The sequence below is a fragment of the Mirounga leonina genome, unplaced genomic scaffold, assembly GCF_011800145.1.
Source record: "Mirounga leonina isolate KUSES-001 unplaced genomic scaffold, KU_Mleo_1.0 Mir_180, whole genome shotgun sequence".
Lineage (NCBI taxonomy): Eukaryota > Metazoa > Chordata > Mammalia > Carnivora > Phocidae > Mirounga > Mirounga leonina.
In genome coordinates this window covers 9,651,670-9,670,246 of record NW_023270469.1, presented here as the reverse complement: position 1 = coordinate 9,670,246, position 18,577 = coordinate 9,651,670, and the positions used below count along the sequence as shown (strand labels likewise).

Genomic DNA, 18,577 nt, shown 5'->3' with positions numbered 1-18,577 from the left:
ACTGGAGGTGGAAAGACAGTCTAGATTTGTATGGTCAGTGTGGCCACTGTATCCTTGGAAACTTTTTGGAATACAGCACCAAAGGCCCCAACCAAGCTTGCCAGCATCTTGCCCTACATTCACATTTGCTCTTTGTCCTCATCCCCCCTGGTCTCTTCTCAGTCTTTCCTTTCACATTCGGCCCCTTCTGCTTGGAATGGTCCCTCTCCTTTTTTGTCTTAGTTACTTCCTATTCATCCTTTAAATCCCAGCTCAGTTATCACTTCTTCAGGGAAGCCCTCCCTGATCTTCCCAACCAGATCAAATCCCCCATCCACATCCTTGTAACACCATCTTAGAATTATCAAGGGGCGATCTTATATTTATTCCAGTCATTCTTTGATTGTCTATGTCTCCCACAAGACCATAAACTTCATGATGGCAGGGGATCTTGTAGGTGTTTACTCACCACTATTCCCAGGCTTCCAGAAACCCCACCTCTCCTCTTCTAGTCCCACTGCAGACAGAAGTAAGAATGACTGTAACTACTGGTCCTTTGCAAACATGGTATGAACCAGTTCATTTTTCCTGTAGATCATGCGTGAATGCCATCTCGAATGCCAGTGGACTTTGTTGGAGCGTGAACCAAGGGTACGGGATCAACTCTGATGGGTTGCGATCCATGGGGCTAAATAAACAAATCAAGAACACATTTTTTATTTTATTTTATTTATTTTATTTATTTTTAAGATTTTTTATTTATTTATTTGAGACAGAGAGAATGAGAGAGAGAGAGCACATGAGAGGGGGGAGGGTCAGAGGCAGAAGCAGGCTCCCTGCCGAGCAGGGAGCCCGATGCGGGACTCGATCCAGGGACTCCAGGATCATGACCTGAGCTGAAGGCAGTCGCTTAACCAACTGAGCCACCCAGGCGCCCAAGAACACATTTTTTAATCGTGAGATTCTTTTTATTATGATTAGCCTATTTAAAAAACAAAACTGTGAGGGCTTCAGGACAGAGAGAGCTCCTGAACAGGGCTGTGGCACTGTTTGAATGAGTGACTGACTGCATGAATGAATGGATAGAATAGCTGTTATCATTTAACATATTAAGAAGGTGAGGAGCAGAGATGAAGCAACTTGCTGGAATGACCCTGATGAGTCAAAGCAGAGCCTAGGACTCAGTGATGATCTCACTGCCTCCTGCCACCATCCACTTGGGATGGTACCAAGATGGCCTCCCAGGGACAGGAAGTAAAAAAAGCTTAGGTAGCCTCTGTGCTCAGGATCTTGGCATCTTGCGATGTTTTAATGATGTGACTCAAACTTCCTCCCACTGTCTGGATGGGACACCAGCTCTGGCTGGGATAGCCTGAGTATGCCCTGGAAAATCCAGCTGCCAACACCAGATCTGGCCAGCCACATAGCTGGCAGTGGTATGTCAGACTGGATGTGAGGGGCCATGGCCCTGATGACAAACAGACTCCACTAGGCCACCCAGACAGCACTGAGCAGGCCACCAAGAGGCAGCTGCCTGGGCCAGGAGCTCTAGGATGTGGGCCAGATGAAACAGAAACCTCTCATGTGGCTCAGCCGCATGGCATCTCACTTTCTCCACATACCCACTTGCTCATTCATTCATTCATTCATTCATCCTGGAGGCCATCATATGCTAAATACTCCTATGCACTGGGGTCCCTGAGGTTGGTGCCACTGTCCCACCATCTGGAGCTGCCCTCTCCAATATGGTAGACGTGAGCCACGTGCAGCCACTGGGCACTTGAAGAGTGGCTCATCTGAATTGAAACATGTAGGTACCAAGTATACCCTGGATTCCAAACACGTAGTACAAAAGGGAAAAAAAAAGGAATATAAAATATCTCATTAAGACTTTATTGTGTTGAGTATATATTAAAGTGATAATATTTTGGATAGATCTGGTTAAAGAAAATATATTATGAAAATTAATTTCACCAGTTTCTTTCTACATTTGTTAATGGGAGTAACTAGAGAAATTTTAGGACATCTGTAGCTCACTTCCTATTTCTACTGCACGGTGCCGGTCCAGAGACTTGTACTGTAGAGAAGAGCAGCTAAGTTCTAAGCTGGGGGTAAGTGTGACATTACTAGCTGGCCCAAGGCCCAAGGTGCCAAGGGAGCCCAAAGGAGACTTGACCCCAAGTGCGAGGGGCAGGGGTGGGAGGTGCAGAACAGCTTCCTAGAAGGGTTCGCATCTAAACCAGCCACAGGACAAATGTGAGTTAGCTCCAGGACCAGCGCACTTCACACTCCGGGAAGGAACCTGATCTATACAGAGGCATAAAGCTGAGAAGCCCAGTGAGCTTCAGATAAGTCTCCAGTGGCCGGAGCAGAGGAAGTGTAAAGAAAGTAGTGAAGCCAGAAAGAGTGACCGACATCAGCTCCTGAAGAACAAGTCCAGTGCTGTCCAGCAGAAGTCTAACCTGAGCCATGCTCAAAGTTTCAGTTTTGTCGTAGCCATATTCAGAAAAGTAAAACGTGGGCAAAATTCACTTTAGTAATATGTTTTACTTAACCTAGAATATTTAACATGTTATCCTCACAACGTGCAATGCATGTCAACAATTCTGAATGAGACGGTATATATTCTGTCTTATTAAGCCTTTGCAGTCGGCCAGGTGGTTTACACTCACAGCACACTGAAGTCTGTGCTGGCCCCGGTTCAAGGGCTCAGTGCCCCATGTGACTCATGGCTCCTGCACGAGGCAGTGCAGGTCTGCTAGGCTTTTCTCGAGTGCGATGGGAAAAGGTTTTGTTTGTATGTTTTTTAAAGATTTTATTTATTTATTTGACAAAGAGAGACACAGCAAGAGAGGGAACACAAGCAGGGGGAGTGGGAGAGGGAGAAGCAGGCTTCCCGCTGAGCAGGGAGCCCGATGCGGGGCTCGATCCCAGGACCCTGGGATCATGACCTGAGCTTAAGGCAGATGCTTAACAACTGAGCCACCCAGGTGCCCGCAATGGGAAAAGGTTTTAAGCGCAAGTGTATCTTAGAAAAATGCTAGCCCCAAGAGAGAACAAGTATCTTTTTGGAGGTTCTCACCACCAGCTTTTGGGCACTCTCACCTACTGAGGTACCTCAGTTTATAAACTGGTAATTTGGGAGCAAGGTCTCTTTCTGCAGACTCCACCTTATGATGGGGTTATTTGAGGGCAGTTTTGGAGTACAGATGGCAGAGCCCTGTCCTGGCTTTTGTCCAGAGTCCTGAAAAGGGGAAACCGCTCTCTCAGCTCCCAAGTGGTTCTACCCACCTTTCAGATGGTGACCGGGGACAGAGTCCGATTTTCACCTTTAGATTTCTCTTCTGTGAACCCGCGGTGTGCAGATAAAAAGCAATGTATGTGCCTCATACATTAAGCAATGCCTTCATACTGTACATGTAAATTGCTAAAAAAAAAATGGTAATTCTTTCCTTCTAAGCTGTCATCAAAAGGACTCTTTCACATCTCCAGGAGCAGCATAAGAAGATGTAAACTCAGACAGTATGACTGGGGATCAGACTACTTCAGTCACCTCTTGGAAAGACTCCTAACCCTTTCACTGTCCCCCACATAAGGAACTTCAAGGGGTCAGTTCATTTCGCAGGGGTCCCTGGGTGGCCCAGTCGGTTAAGCGTCTGACTCTTGGTTTCGGCTCAGGTCATGATCTCAGGGTCCTGGGATTGAGCCCCATGTTGGGCTCCACACTCAGAGTCTGTTTGAGTTTCTCTCTCTCCCTCTGCCCCCCCACTTCTGTGCACACGCTCTCTCTCTCTCAAATAAATAAGAGAAAGAAAGAAAGAAAGAAAGGAAGGAAGGAAGAAAAGAAAAGAAAAGAAAGTTCCCCAAAATATGCAGATTAGAGCCAGCCATTCAGGGGGCTTTTTTCTAGTATCACAATACGCTTTAACTGGTAGGAAAACAGCTTTTCAGTTTCCCTAGGCTCTGTCTTATTGGAGAAGAGCACAAAAATTGTTCTGAATCTCCAAGGAGTTACCAGGTGCTTAATGACTTGCCAGGGTAATAAACAACTGAATTCTGGGAAGTCATTATGTGAGACATTACCTACCACCTTCCTCTGCCTTTGAGAATTAAATTAAACACAGTCTGGGTGGAATTGGGAAAAAGCATCGGTTTTGAAGTCTGACAAACATGAGTTTGAGCCACGATTCTGTCACTGATAGCCACATAATCTTTGGACAAATTGCTTATATCTTTGAGCATCAAGGTACTTACCTGTAAAATGGGTATAATATAGATCTTGCAAGATAAGAATTACATAGGAAAGATAAGAAGGTTGCTTATTTATTGCTGCGTAACAAATTAGCCCCAAAACTTAGAGGCTTGAAACAACACTTATGATCACACTTTATGTGGGTGAGGAATCTGGGCATGGTTTAGCTGGGTCCTTTGGCTTAGGATCTCCCAAGGCTTCAGTCAAGGTGTCAGCTAGGGATACAGTCTCATTACTAGACTTAACTGGGGAAGGATCTGCTTCTGAGCTCTCCCATTGATTGCTGGAAAAATCTAGTTCCTCATGGGCTTTTGGACTGAGGGTGTTGCTTCCTTATTGGCTGTTGGTGGGAGGTCTCCCTCAGTTCCTTGCCATGGGGGCCTCTCCACAGGGCAGTGCACAACAAGGCAGTTTGTATCATCAGAGGAAGAAAGCAAGAAGAGTCAGAGAGAGACTATCAGACAGAAATCTGTCTTTTATAACCTAATCTTGGAGGTGACATCCCATCCCTTTTGCTATATTCTGCTGGTCAGAAGCAAGTTAGGAGGTCCAGCCCACATTCAAGGGAAGGGGATTATACATGGGTGTAAGTGTCTGGAGGAAAGGACGGTTGGGAGCCATTTTGGAAGCTGTCTGCCATGATATTTAAACATTCTCAGTAAAGAGTTGTTATAACCAGATATAACAGCATTTTGAAAAGCAATGTTCACCACAGAAATAAAAGAAATATACTGGCATATGTAGTAGGGTCAGGAAATTTAGCAATCATATGACACTATCAGTCTATAAAAGAGGCTGATGCTAACCAATGCTAGGTTTCCCAAAGACTACATTTAAAGATGCATTTAACTTATATTAAATACTGATTTGAATTTGATAACCAAATGTCAATGTTTGGAGTTAAAAGGCACTAATTTCCCCTACCTAATGTTTTATCATATATCCAAATCCCTTTCTACTTATTTTAGGATGTCCATATTTTTATGGGTATGTAAATAAAAATATGCATCTCAGTTTTCTCGGTTAGCAATATTATAAAGGCTTTTAATCCTGCTGTACATTCTTTATAATTAGCAACTTAATCGCAACATAATATTTCTATTCCATAGATAAATGTAAGACCCATGGTTTACTTAACTATTCCCTTATTCTGTGATATATAACTTGCTTCAGTGTTTTGCCATTAAAAGCAATGCTGTGATTGAGTATCTTTGGTATGGTAAGTTTTTTCCCCCACAATTTGAATTATGTCTTTAGGATAAGTCCCAGAAAAGCAATTAAAGTATGCACATTTTAATGTCTCTGTCAAGTTTTTATCCAAATGAGAAGACAGCTTTGGTTTTTTAAGCAAACACTACTCCATCAGCCCCAGATTGAGTTCCTCCAAGACAGACATCCTACCTTACTTAAATTAAACAAAACAAAACAACAAAACAAAACAAAACAAAAAAACCATGGTGCCTAGCCTGTAAGGACATTTAATGAATATTTTGTGGACCGAATGAGTGAACAAAAATATTTTAAAATCTGAGACTTTAAAAAAAATATTTAGGCTAGATCTCTTATAACATTTTTTTAAATTAAGAGATACTGTATTTCCATTTAGATTTCACTAAGAGATGTGGAGGACCTATTCATGCCAAGTGTCTGGTAGTGTTACCCTTCCCTTATCTCATTTTCTCCTCACAGCGCCCCCTACAGTTCATTCTCCGCACAGCCACAGAATGAAATTCTCAAGCATAAATCAGACGAGGGCACATGCTTGCTTTTTTTAGAGGGGCTTGATCTGACAAGCCCCCATCATTTAAAGGAAAACTAGGTCTTCTTCTCTGGGGAGAATACTAGTTCTGGAGAAATCTCTACGTAGGTGGAAACAAAATTTCCACCCCAAAACCAGGAGTCACCGAAGGGAATTTTCCTGAATATAGTTTAGCCTAGGCAACGGGTCATTTTAATTAAACTATGAATCAGAGTTATGTACCATTTTGGTAAGCAGGGCACAACTGACTCTGAAAAAAAATAATTTTACTGGTCAAAATTTACTCTGGCTGATGCGCTCTGTGTCTTTTAGAACTTCACAGTACTCTCCTCCCCACCTCACCCCATCCCCGACTTTTGTTTTTTAAGAAAATTTCGTCTTCTTATTTCAGGAACTATCACTTTCATTTCTTAGACCCAGAAGGCCAAGTTGCTTGCACAAGCTCGGAGTGCGTGAGTGACACAACCAGAATTTATTTGCACCCAGTGTCCCAAACCTGTAATATTGCTGGCTTAGCGGCTAACCTTGAACCACAGCGCCCCCAGGTGGGCGGCGAATGGTTTGGCTTCTCCACCTGGGCGACTCCTCACCCAACCAGCGCTTCCCTTTTTCTCATCTCAGGTGAAGGAGGCCATGCAGCGGATCCACGACCGGGGGAACATCGGCAAATTAATTCTGGATGTAGAGAAGACCCCGACTCCACTGGTGAGTCAAAAGCAGAGGGTCCGTTCAGTTCAACACAGGAGGGTCTATCAGGTGCGGGCACAGGTCGGATGGGGGAAATACAAGCAGTTCTGGCTCGCGCAGCAGACCCGCGTAATCAAATGATGGTGCAAATGAGCGATTAGTCACAAAACTGGGATGCAAGCTAAAAGGGAAAGGACAGTTTGTTGCTTTTAAGCAGGATGGCTGGCATCATCTTCCCGCCTGTCTCCATAACACATGAGGTCCCGCTGGGCCCTCAGGCTTTAGGAAGGCCTGTTTGACCACAGGGGATTCTTACCAGAGCAGGAGCTGAAAAGCCCAATTCTGAGTGTAACAGCTCAGGGCCTGGCTTGCCGTATGCTATGGCCCTTGTTCCTGAATCTCAGGAGGGCTCTTACGAGGCTTTGGCTAGAGCCAAAGTCTGCGTCTTCATAGAAATGACATTCCAATGGGGGGATGTAGACAACAAAGTAGACAAACACACGTGTGTTAGCATTATTGTTCTGGCTCTTAGGAAGTGACAGCACCAAGATCTGAACCCTGGCCAGTCTGTGCAGTGGATGCTCTGAGTGCCCCCATGTCCCCCACACCTGACCCCTCTGTCTGAGAGCCCCCAGGCACAGGGGCATTTTTGGCCAGAGATGCCAGAGTAGCCATTCCTTGTCTTCTTACCTCCTCATGTGGGACAACTGTGAGGTGAGTCCCTCATGGGCTCCCAGTGGTCCCTGGCATGACTGAGCCCCAGTTGCCCACAGTAGGAGCCTACTTATTAACACACACTGTACTGACTTCCTTGCCTTTTCTGCCTCATGTCCTCCCTCCCTACTTGTGCTTCCTGGCATCATCTCCCAAATTCCAAATATTTGCACTCAAATCCTTATCTCAGAGTCTGCTTCTTAGGACACCCAACATAAGACGGCCAGCACCACAATGCTTTCCTGGGAAGAAAGCAACCCTAACTCTTAGCCCTCAAAGAAGTCCTTCCCAAGGGGCTTCCTCAGATGCTTGAAGAAGGTAAGAGACAGACTGCAGACCCTCTAAAACGTCCTCTGTTGAACTGCAGATGGCCAACGATAGCACAGAGACCAGCGAGGCGGGAGAAGAGGAGGAGGACCACGAGGGAGACAGCGAGAACAAGGAGCGGATGCCCTTTATCCAGTAACCCAGGACCCAGGCAGGAGAATGTGAAGGATGGTTTAGAACAAGAGGAGCCGGTTGAGAAAGCTCTTCTGTACCCCAGTGAACAAATGCTGTAGTCCACTGTGTGTTGTGTTTGTCTGCAGTCAGCTGAGCTAAAAGCTGTTGATCACTGTTGTTTTTGAAATTAAGTGCCAAGCCCATTCCATGCAGTATTATGTCCCTCCCTCATCTGTGTATCACATTCTCCCCCGTCTCCTACTTCAAAACCATCCATCTTTGGGTCCTTCTTGACAGTTCTAGAACAGCCTTGCAAATTAATACAAGCCCAGAGCCCAAAGCCTATGAGACCAGACAAGGGCAAAGACAAGTTTGGGTTGAAAGATGTTATCATAAAAGCACTGTCCAGATCCTAGAATTCTTCGGGCCAATGACACTTTTTGCTGCCAGCCACCCATGATTCTGACAAGAGCACTTGCCAGTGTGGCTGGAAGAAGGAGGGTAGGCCAGGAGGTGCTTTTATGAGCCCATACATTTAGGATCTCTCCAAATAGTACTTTCCCTCTCCCCATTTAAGAGGCACCTTCCTTACATCCATTTAGTTGTTTATTGGTCAAAAGGTTGAACCACTCTCTGCTCAGCCTCTGATGCTTGATCCCTTCACTGGTTCTTAACCATCAATACAGGATTTTTCAGGATAGAAGATGGGTCAACAGCATGAGTTTGAGGATCAGCCACAGAGATTTCTCCTCTGAAACCAGGTCTCATGAGCAAAATCCCCCCACCCCGGCTGCCCACCATATATATTTTCGTTTAATTTTAAGAAAATTCACCACATGTGGGACTATTTCAGAAGTCATTACTGAGATTTGCCTATGTTTGCAAGCTTGCCATGGGCATTACCGATTTTGCTCTTTTCATTTCCAGGTAGTGAGCAGCTACCTTTACCAAGGATCCCCCAAGGAAGACCTCCCTGGTAGACCATATTAGGGAAAAAAAATCAATGAGTATCTCTTTTCTTGCCAAAGCATGTTCTGACATGTAACAAACTCTAGCGATACAAATGGTTGATGTTCAGTATCTGATGCCAAATGTGCAGTTCCTCTCCTCTAAAATACAAAATTATGGTGCAGGCTCTTTGCAAGCCCCTGCTTTTTGGAAATCAGGGACCAAACTACTTGATTATACACCACTGTCTAATTTTCCAGCTCCTAAACTCTTAAGAAACCCCACACCCCGCCCACCATACTTGATATGTCTTGAGGTGAACAGTTCCCCTGAAGGACGAGAGAGAGGCTCAGTGTCTCCACAAGGGGGCTCCTTATTCCCTCCTCCCACTCCTTTTGGTTCAAATGGTGATTCCTTCACTCACAAACAGAGCTGGAGACACAAGGACCCCACATGATTAGCACCCCAAGTCACTTTGCTTTCTGGAACACCTTGGAGGGCTCCCTGATTGCCCCATCTCTCCACCAGTGAGCCTTAGGGTAGACCCAACTCTTTCCCCAAATGATGGGAAGGAGTGCATTCCAGCAATTACCTTTTTATTTCCAAAGTCCTTTTATAAGAACAATCACCTCATTAATCATGTTCTTTTTTCCTGCACTAAGCTTGTGATGGTGACTTATTTATGCCAAATATTTATCTGAAGGGAGTTTCTCCTCATTGTGAATGTACATGTAAAATATGGGGACAAGAAAGGGTGCTTCCATCTGATGAGCAAAGAGATGAGGGTATCTCAGAAGAAGACACTCACATCATCTTCTCTTCATACCCCAGGACTCACCAATATTTCATTTCTGGGCCATTTAGAAAGATAATGTGGAGGTTTGTCACAGCCCCCCGCCCAACACTTTCACTAAATGCTGTATTCTTGGTCATATTTCCCCCATAACCAAGCTGACAATGAGGTTTTAAGAAGAACCACTACCCAAGTGACATTCTGGTGAGCTAGACAGAAATGGCATTTTCTAGGGCTGGGGTAACAAAGAGCCATTGGCCAAATCAGGGCTGTCCTCTGCGAGGGGAGTGGGAGCTCTATGTGCAGAATCCAAATGGCCTTTGTTCTTGTCCAGAGGAGAGGCGTTAAAAAAATCATGCTTCCCCAAATCTGTTTTTCAACTAGCAAAATTAATACAGTCATCATATATAATGGCAGTTGGTTAAAGAAAACCCTTTTGTCACTCCAGAATACAGGGTGAGAAGAGAAAACTAGAGTTTGGCTATCATTATGCCATGAAGAACAGAAGAAAAGAAAATGCCAAAATTAGCCGTTTAATGCACTCTCGTTTTAAGCACCTTCTTCCTGTCACGTGACTGGTTTTCTGAAAAAAGTATAAGGAAAGTCTCAGTTTGCCTTAAAGGAACTGTGAAGGCTTCTCTGTCATTTAAACTTGATTGGAGTGAACTGAAACATTGTCTAACGTATTTGTGGCTTTAGAGCTTTTGTTACATTGTGCCTACAAAGCAAATTATGTTTACATAAAATATATAAATAAAGTATTCAGCATAGCATAACCTTGCCTGGCATATTGGTGACTCCACATAAATAGTTGTTGGAAAAGCAGCCCCACTATTAAAATGCAGGAAGTGGGTGACTCAAAAAGGAAAAAAAAAATGTGATAGAAGAATTTTCAAATGAGAAACTAAAGACTATGTAGAGAAAATAGGAGTCAAGACGAGACAAGCCTTTAAAAAAAAACATTCAAGTTCCCTCAAGCAAGAAAGTATAACCACTAAATAAAGTAACTATTGAAGACATCATATAATGACAATAATTATAATCACGCTTATGAGGTACCTATAATATGCTGTTAAGAGAGCTGTATATATATATATATATATATGTATATATATATATATACATATATATATAAACTAAAGTTAAATAATATACATATTAATTTGCCTACCCTCCCAATAGCCCTGGGAGGTAGGGTTTATCATTACACCCATCTTATAGGTGGCAAGACTGAAGATTAAGGTTCTGCACTTGCCCAAGATCACATAGCTAGTAAGTGATGGGGCCAGGATTTCGAGCCAAGCTAGAACCCATGCTCTTAATCACCCTATCACGCTTCTTGGCTTAACTAGGGTGAAATACGATGCATTTCAAATTACCATCCCTTGTTCTCTAGAAACTCTTCAAGTATTCTGTTTTCTCTGATTTCAAGGATATGTTTGTGAATTTGTTTTGTTTTGTAGCAAATAATATGCATATCAAGAAGCATTTTTTTTTTCTGGCCCTCCATCCCAATGTTCAGTGAGGTACTGATTTTAAAACTCACACAACTCTCTCTCAAAAAAAAAAAAAAAAAAAAACCCTCACACATCTCAACCATTTTCATTTTGATGATCTAATATCCTCAAGGTTATCAAAGAGATACAAAAAAGTAAATCCCCAAGGCTAAGATTTCATGAAAGAGGAATTAAATGATTAGGGAGGCTTTATTGTGTTTACCATATTCTCAGCAGGAAGCCAAAAAAATAGAACTAAGCCCCATGTCCATAAAATGCCACATACATAAATGTGAATTTGCAAGGTAGAAATATTACTCATGTTGTCAGTGAAATTCTTTCAAAGTGCCTGCACAAAGGATTTTCTTAGAATATTCTAATTTAATGTTCACGTACTCCATATAAACCTCAGCAACTGGAATTGAAGCTAAAATCCACATCTTCACTTACAACTCTGAGAATGGGGAAGAGGTCAAGCAGTTGGAAACAAAATTCTTTTCAGCAGTGTGAATGATGTTTGGGTGGTAATGGAGGTAAACCTTTCAAAAGCCATTTGGGGCATAGGGAAGGAAACGTTTGTGTAGAAGCAAGGAGGTAAGAACTTCTGAAGGGCATATTGACGAGTGGAGAGTAGAACAGTGTAGCCGAAACACACACGGGGAAGGAGTGGAACAGGAGAGAGGCACGATGGGGAGTCGGTACCAGGTGTGGAGGTCTTTGAACGCCAAGTCGATGGTCTTGGATTTCTGTGGAAAGGAACAAGGATGTGCGGTGGTGGTGTGGCGTGAAAGTTTGGGCATGGGGGTGATTACCAAGAGTAAATGTGGGGTTCAATGCAAAGAGGGATATGAGATGAGCCTAAATATGGTCCCAGTGAGACATCAAGTACCTCGATTCCCCCCTGCCCTCGTTTGCATCCTCTGGAATCAGATGTTGAGTGTCAGAACAAGCACTTGAGTATCAGCAGTGTTGGGAGGTGATCCCAAGAAGCACAGCTGGGGGAAGAGGAATATAAAACAGGAAAGGGAAGAAGCCAGTTCAGGGGATGTTGATGAGCAAGTTACCACTGTGGGAGAGGTAAACAAGCCCCAGAGTGTCTCATTCGAAAGGTGAGGAAATTGTCCTATTTATCCATCAATTCCCAGGCATCATTGGTAGAGGGCTACTTCTGACAAGCTGATTCCCTGATCCTCTTGACCTTCCTCTTGTGGCCCAACAATGCCCTTGGATGAACAGCCACAAAAAGCCATTAGGATATAGAGGAGCAGTGAGGGGATTTGGAACAGTTAAGTTCCCAGAGCTCCTACTGTAACTCTTCCAGGGAATTGGCTCTTTCTTCGGAAGTCAAATGGGGAAGCTGTTGAAGCTTTCTACTAACCATATGCCAGGCTTACTACTTCCGCACTCCAGCTATCCCATTAGCTCACACCATCCTTTCAGTTTTGCGCTTTTCTTTTTTATATTTTATTTATTTATGAGAGAAAGCGAGCGAGTGAAAGAGAGCCTGAGCAGGGGGTTGGGGCAGAGGGAGAAGCAGACTCCCCGCCGAGCAGGGAGCCCACTGCGATGCAGGGCTCGATCCTGGGACATGGGACCATGACCTGAGCCGAAGGCAGACGTTTAACTGACTGAGCCACCCAGGGGCCCCCTGTTTTGCTTTTTGTTATGTTAACTGGCCTCTTGACTTGAAGAATATGGATTCTGCACAGAGACAGCCAAAATGCCTCCCCTCACCCAACCTTCACTGTGATGAGTTCCTTCATTGGGGTCTTCCTGCCAAATTTCAGGTCTTATCACTGGGGCCAGAAGATCTGGGACTCTATGTTAAACGAAGACATATGTTTGTTCAACAGATTATTAATGAACATTTACTGGGTGTAGGACCCTGTTCCGGGTCCTAGAAATAGAAAGAAAATAAGACACAGACCTTTCCTCAAGAAATTCACAGTCAAGGGCGCCTGGGTGGCTCAGATGGTTAAGCGTCTGCCTTCGGCTCAGGTCATGATCCCAGGGTCCTGGGATCGAGTCCCGCATCGGGCTCTCTGCTCCTTGGGAGCCTGCTTCTCCCTTTGCCTCTCTCTCTCTCTCTCTGTCTCTCATGAATAAATAAATAAAATCTTTAAAAAAAAAAAAAAAAAGAAATTCACAGTCAAAAAAAAAAGGAAATTCACAGTCTAAAACTGTGGTATCCAGTAAAGATATGAATATGAGCCACATACAAAGTTAAGTTTTCTAATAGTCAAATTTAAAAAGTAAAAAAGGAAATTTAATTTTAATATTTTATTTAACCTAATATACAGAATGTTATCAATTCAACATAAGTCAATATAAAGATTATTAATGAGACATTTTACACTCCATTTTTCATACTAAGACTTCAAAGTCTGGTGTGTATTTTAATACAGGACATCTCAATTTGGACTGGACACATTGCAAATGCTCAGTAGCACTTGTGACTAGTGGCTTCCATTTTGGACAGGCAGGTCTAGAGAAGGGGCAGAAATGGACACCAGTATATGCAACATAGCTTCAAAGAGGCAACGTTAGGGGGGCAAGTGGGAGCACAGAATAGGGAGGGGTCAATTCTGATAAAAGAGGATGTCAAGGAAAGTGTACACAGAGGAAGTGACGCTTGAGTGAAGTCTTTTAAGAGGAGTGGGTGTTGTTCATGAGAATAATGTACTTATTTTTTTGTTTTGTTTTGTTTTTCATTTTTATTAACATATGATGTATTATTTGTTTCAGGGTACAGGTCAGTGAATCATCAGTCTTACATAATTCACAGCGCTCACCATAGCACATACCCTCCCCAGTGTCCATCACCCAGCCACCCCATCTCTCCCACCCCCTTCCACTCCAGCAACCAGAATAATGTACTTAATGCACACAGCACAGTGCCTGGTACATAGTAAGCACAATCAACATTGGCTTCTTTTCCCATTTGCTAATGCAGGGAAGAAGGGGATGCTTGGGAAATACTCAGTAGCTTCCCTTTTTTTTAACAATAGAGAATATATAGAGCTCAATATTTCACTTCTAGATTTGATTGTGGGAGAAAAAATAAGCTGTTATGGACTGAATGTTTGTGACACTCCAAAATTCCTATGTTGTAACCCTCCCCCTCTCCCATGGGATGGTATTAGGAGGTGGGCTTTCAGGAGGTAATCAGGATTAGGTGACGTCATGAGGGTGGAGCCCTCATGAATGAGATTACTGCCATTAGGAGAGTCAGGAGAGAGTTTGCTTCCCGTCTCTCTCTCTCCCTCCCTTGTGTGTGGATACAAAGATACTAGCAGTCTGCAACCAGAAAAGGGCTCTCCCAAATCCTTGATCATGCTGGCACCCTGATTTCCGACTTCCAGCCTCGAGACTGTAAGAAATACATTTCTGTTGTTCAGAAGCCACGCAGTCTATGATCCTTTGTTACAGCAGCCTGGGTTGTCAAAGACGTAAGTGTTTTTGCATTCTCTGCCTTGAACAGAATGAACACAGCTCCTATTACCAGCCAAGCAAAGATGCTGGGAAATATGTCCCATGAGTTATTCAAATTGGCACCCAAACACCCAGGCGAAGGAGTGACTCCAACAGTAGCAACTGCACCCTCCACACACCAGAAGCAGTACCCACAGGAGCGCTGATTAAGAGCTTAAGACTAGGAATTCTGCAAATGAGGGATCAAATCTGGGCAAACTGCTTGGCACTTGAGCTTTCCCCTAATAAAATGGGGATAATTATATTGTCTATGGCCTCGAATTGTGATGAAGATCAAATTTAACCGTGTATGTGTAACCAGACTGAAACCACAACCCACAAGTTCCAGTCTGGAAGCCAGATGGTAAATGCTTTCAAACAAGGTTTTTCATTCACTCAACAAACACTAATCAAATACCTACCATGTTTCCGACACAGTATTTTTAATGTCTTAGGAAAAATAAGAAATACACAGCCTCTGTCATCCAAAAGCTTACAATTTAATGATGCGATAACAAATTCTATCTCTTCTGCAAATGGCAGTTTATTTGTAAAGCCTGCCTTGGGCTTTCATGTGGGAAGAGTGGTAAAGACTCCTGTAATTGATAAATAATGTCCATCAGAAGCAGGTGAGGAGAGTTGCCCAGGAGAAGCAACTATCTTTGGGTACATCAGTGGGGAAGCATATGGTAGGCTCAAAGAATGGTCCATTTAGCTACCGCATGCACTGAGAGGAGAAACAACAAATGAACAAGACTGCATTATAGAAATCCACAAAGGACCCTTCAAGGGTTCTGGATTTTTACTAAAAGCATAGGGATTAATCAAGGGATTACTGGAGAATGCTCTCAAGTAAGAGAAGACCATGGAAAATCTTCCAAAAAGGAATTTTACCATTTCACTTGGTCCAGTTTTGGGAGGCAGAACAGATTGGGCGGGGGGACATACTGGTACAACAGTTTCTTTGGTTTGTCCCCCAAGGCCGATCCATTGTCTATTTGCTCATGAATTAAGGTAGCTACTAATCCAGCCTGAGTGGGAAAGAAAGAACACATCTTTCTTTCAGGAGTGATAAGACAAAGAAGGCTGATGATGTAGGCTTTCCCTGAGGACTGGGGGACACTTGTCCATGGGAGGCACCCAGAAAGTAAATCACCACCTATCAGAGCTGGGAGTCAAAACTAATAGAGGACCCACATGGCAAGCTCACAAACACACGCATAAAGATGGGAATCACTTTCAAAAAACTGTCCCAGCTTAGCGTTCAGAGATTTCCATAGAATGAAATCAAATCAAGGCAAACCACAGAAACAAAATTAACATTTCCTGAGGATTTGCCAATTACCAAGCATTTTACACACACCTTCACTGAACCAAAACAATTCCTTGGAAAGAAGGCAGCAATCCTGCTTTCAGATAAGGATACTACATTTCAGAGAGGTGAGGTGGCCTGCCCATATTTACTCAGCTGGGGAAGATGGGGGCAGCACTTCTAACTTAACCTCTCTCAGGTAAGGCGATCACTCCCCTTTCCTCTGGACAAGGAAGAAAGACTTCCCCTCCACTAGCTCTGGTGGGAATCAAGGTACTCCCAGGAAGGCTCTGTTTGGACTGGCTTGGATCACATGTCCATCCTAAACAAATCACAGGAGCAGAGGATGAGAGCCCGTGGATAAATGCCCAGATTCCCTTTCCTTTGCTGTCATGATTCTGGGGCCTGTTCCACACAGAATCTCAAAAGGCCAACTCCTACTTCTTGACATCACCTTCTAAATAAATGACCTGCACCCAAGTCCTTATCTTGGGAGCTACTTTGGGGGAAAATAGCATTTTTGAGGTATTAACTTGCCAAATACAACAACCTTATAAGTGATACTATTCCCATTTTACTTATGACAAAGTAAAGTTCAGAAAAGTTAAGTAAAAAATGCCCAACACTACACATAGCAACTGACTTTCCAGAATTTGGGCCCAGAAATCAAGCTAAGCACTTGCTAATGTCCAAGTCACTGAAAACACACAATACCACTTAACAAATTGGAAAAAAAATATTCAAAAGCCAAGCCAGTGTCAATTAAAATGACTTCTGGGGCCAGCCCTTCTCAGTTTTTCAAAAGCCTGCCCAGGGAGCAAGAAGGGATTATTTCTGTTTTCCTGACTCTGGAGAATTCTATCCAAGGCCAGCAGGAGGGGGCCCAGCAGCCTAATGAATTAAAAAGCTATGCTGGGAAGCAGAGAGTCAGACCAAGGCACACATCTCAATGCATTTGATCTCTTCATCCTTTGCAAAAACAAGCAATCCTTTGCGAAAACAAGCATAAATACCTATTTACAGAGCCAAGCTAATGCTCAGGTTGACTGCTGATATTAAGAGCTGGTCTGACTACTGTCTTTGTTTGAGGGCAGACGACTGGATATCCCAATGATCCTTTGAGATTAATCAACTAGCAAGATAGGAAATCAGTGCACCATCACATTGACCCAAAGTATTTTATTGTTAACTTTATTGTTGAATTAAGAGGATATCAAAAGCTCCTATTCTCAGTCAGGAGCAATCTGTCTATCTATATGTAAGTATCTATCTCTATTTATCTATCTATCTATTATCTATCTATCTTTGCTAAGGTAAGTATTATTAAGGAGACTCCATTCAAGTTTACAAATATTTACTAAGCTTTTACTATGTGCATGGCCCTATTTTATGTACTGTAAAGGATTCAGAGATAAATTCAACCTGGCAATGCTGGTAAAGAGCCCACTGTCTAGAAGACAGAGTGAGACAGGGACCCAGTCACCCAGAGAAGGCTAGCAGCGTAAAAGGGAGAGATGCATAGGGCTCTAGGGTGCAAAATTGGTAGAGGTGATGTTTGTACATAAGATAAATAAGTCTCAGTGGGCGCCTGGGTGGCTCAGTTGGTTAAGCGGCTGCCTTCGGCTCAGGTCATGATCCTGGAGTCCCTGGATCAAGTCCCGCATCGGGCTCCCTGCTCAGCGGGGAGTCTGCTTCTCCCTCTGACCCTCCCCCCTCTCATGTGCTCTCTCTCATTCTCTCTCTCTCAAATAAATAAATAAAATCTTTAAAAAAAAAAAAAAGTCTCAGTGGAATGGAAGTGGGCGGGCACTCTAGGCTTTTCCTGCCAAGTATTGACTGCACCCTACTACGGCTCAGTGGTCAACAGCAGAGACTCTAAAGATAGATGCACTAGGTCTGAATCCTGACTTTTACAGTTACTAGCTGTATGACCTTGCACACATTATGTGTTTAATCTCTTACTTTGTTGTTTCCTCTGTAAAAGGGGAATGACAACATTAAAATGTTATCAGGTTAGGCGCCTGGGTTGCTCAGTTGGTTAAGCATCTGCTTTCGGCTCCGGTCATGATCCCAGGTCCTGTGATGGAGCCCCACGATGAGCATGGAGCCTGCTTCTCCATCTCCCCTTGCTGGCTCTCTCTCTCTCAAATAAAAAAAAAAAAAGGTTATCAGGTTATGGTGTATATTAAGTCAGTCAATAGATGTTAAATTTTTAACTGAGTACCTGGTACATAATAACGCTTGTTATTTGAGGTGTTTTGTGAATTGCACCCAAATTTCCTTTGGGGAATGACCCTGCCTTGTATGTTGTTTCAGGAGTCCGTTAAGTCAAGGTGCCCTTCCCTCCTCTAGCCAAATGGGACTCATGACCCAGGGAAAGCCAAATGGATGTTCACCTAGTAATATAAAGTTTAAGAAGAGAGATGCAAACATACAAAAATGAATGGAGCGCATCATCTGGATGGTGGTACCCTAAGAGCCTCCCCATGACTCCCTGCTACCCAGATCCCCAAAGCTACCATGTTTCTATTTTCCCCAAGCCTAGATCTTCAGACTTGTCTTAGATTCTGTGGGCAATCTCATACATATAGTTTAAGTAAGCCAGACCTAATTTGTGCATGCATAAAAACCCTACCTGATTAAAAGGAGTCTTGGAACTGGGCCTTGAATAACTTGGTGAGGTTGAAATGGGGACAGATCATTTTCCTGCTGTATTCTGTATTTC

General features: G+C 43.4%; 1 protein-coding gene across 1 annotated transcript in view; it reads left to right on the top strand.

Annotated features, from left to right (window-relative positions):
• VAT1L (vesicle amine transport 1 like) overlaps positions 1-10,346 on the top strand; it is a 139,829-nt gene extending 129,483 nt beyond the window's left edge. Inside the window, exons 8-9 of the mRNA XM_035024736.1 lie at positions 6,612-6,695; positions 7,759-10,346. Coding sequence (XP_034880627.1) covers positions 6,612-6,695; positions 7,759-7,857 — 183 coding nt within the window. The 3' untranslated portion in view covers positions 7,858-10,346. The remainder of the gene's footprint in view (positions 1-6,611; positions 6,696-7,758) is intronic.
• The last annotated feature ends 8,231 nt before the right edge of the window (positions 10,347-18,577 follow it).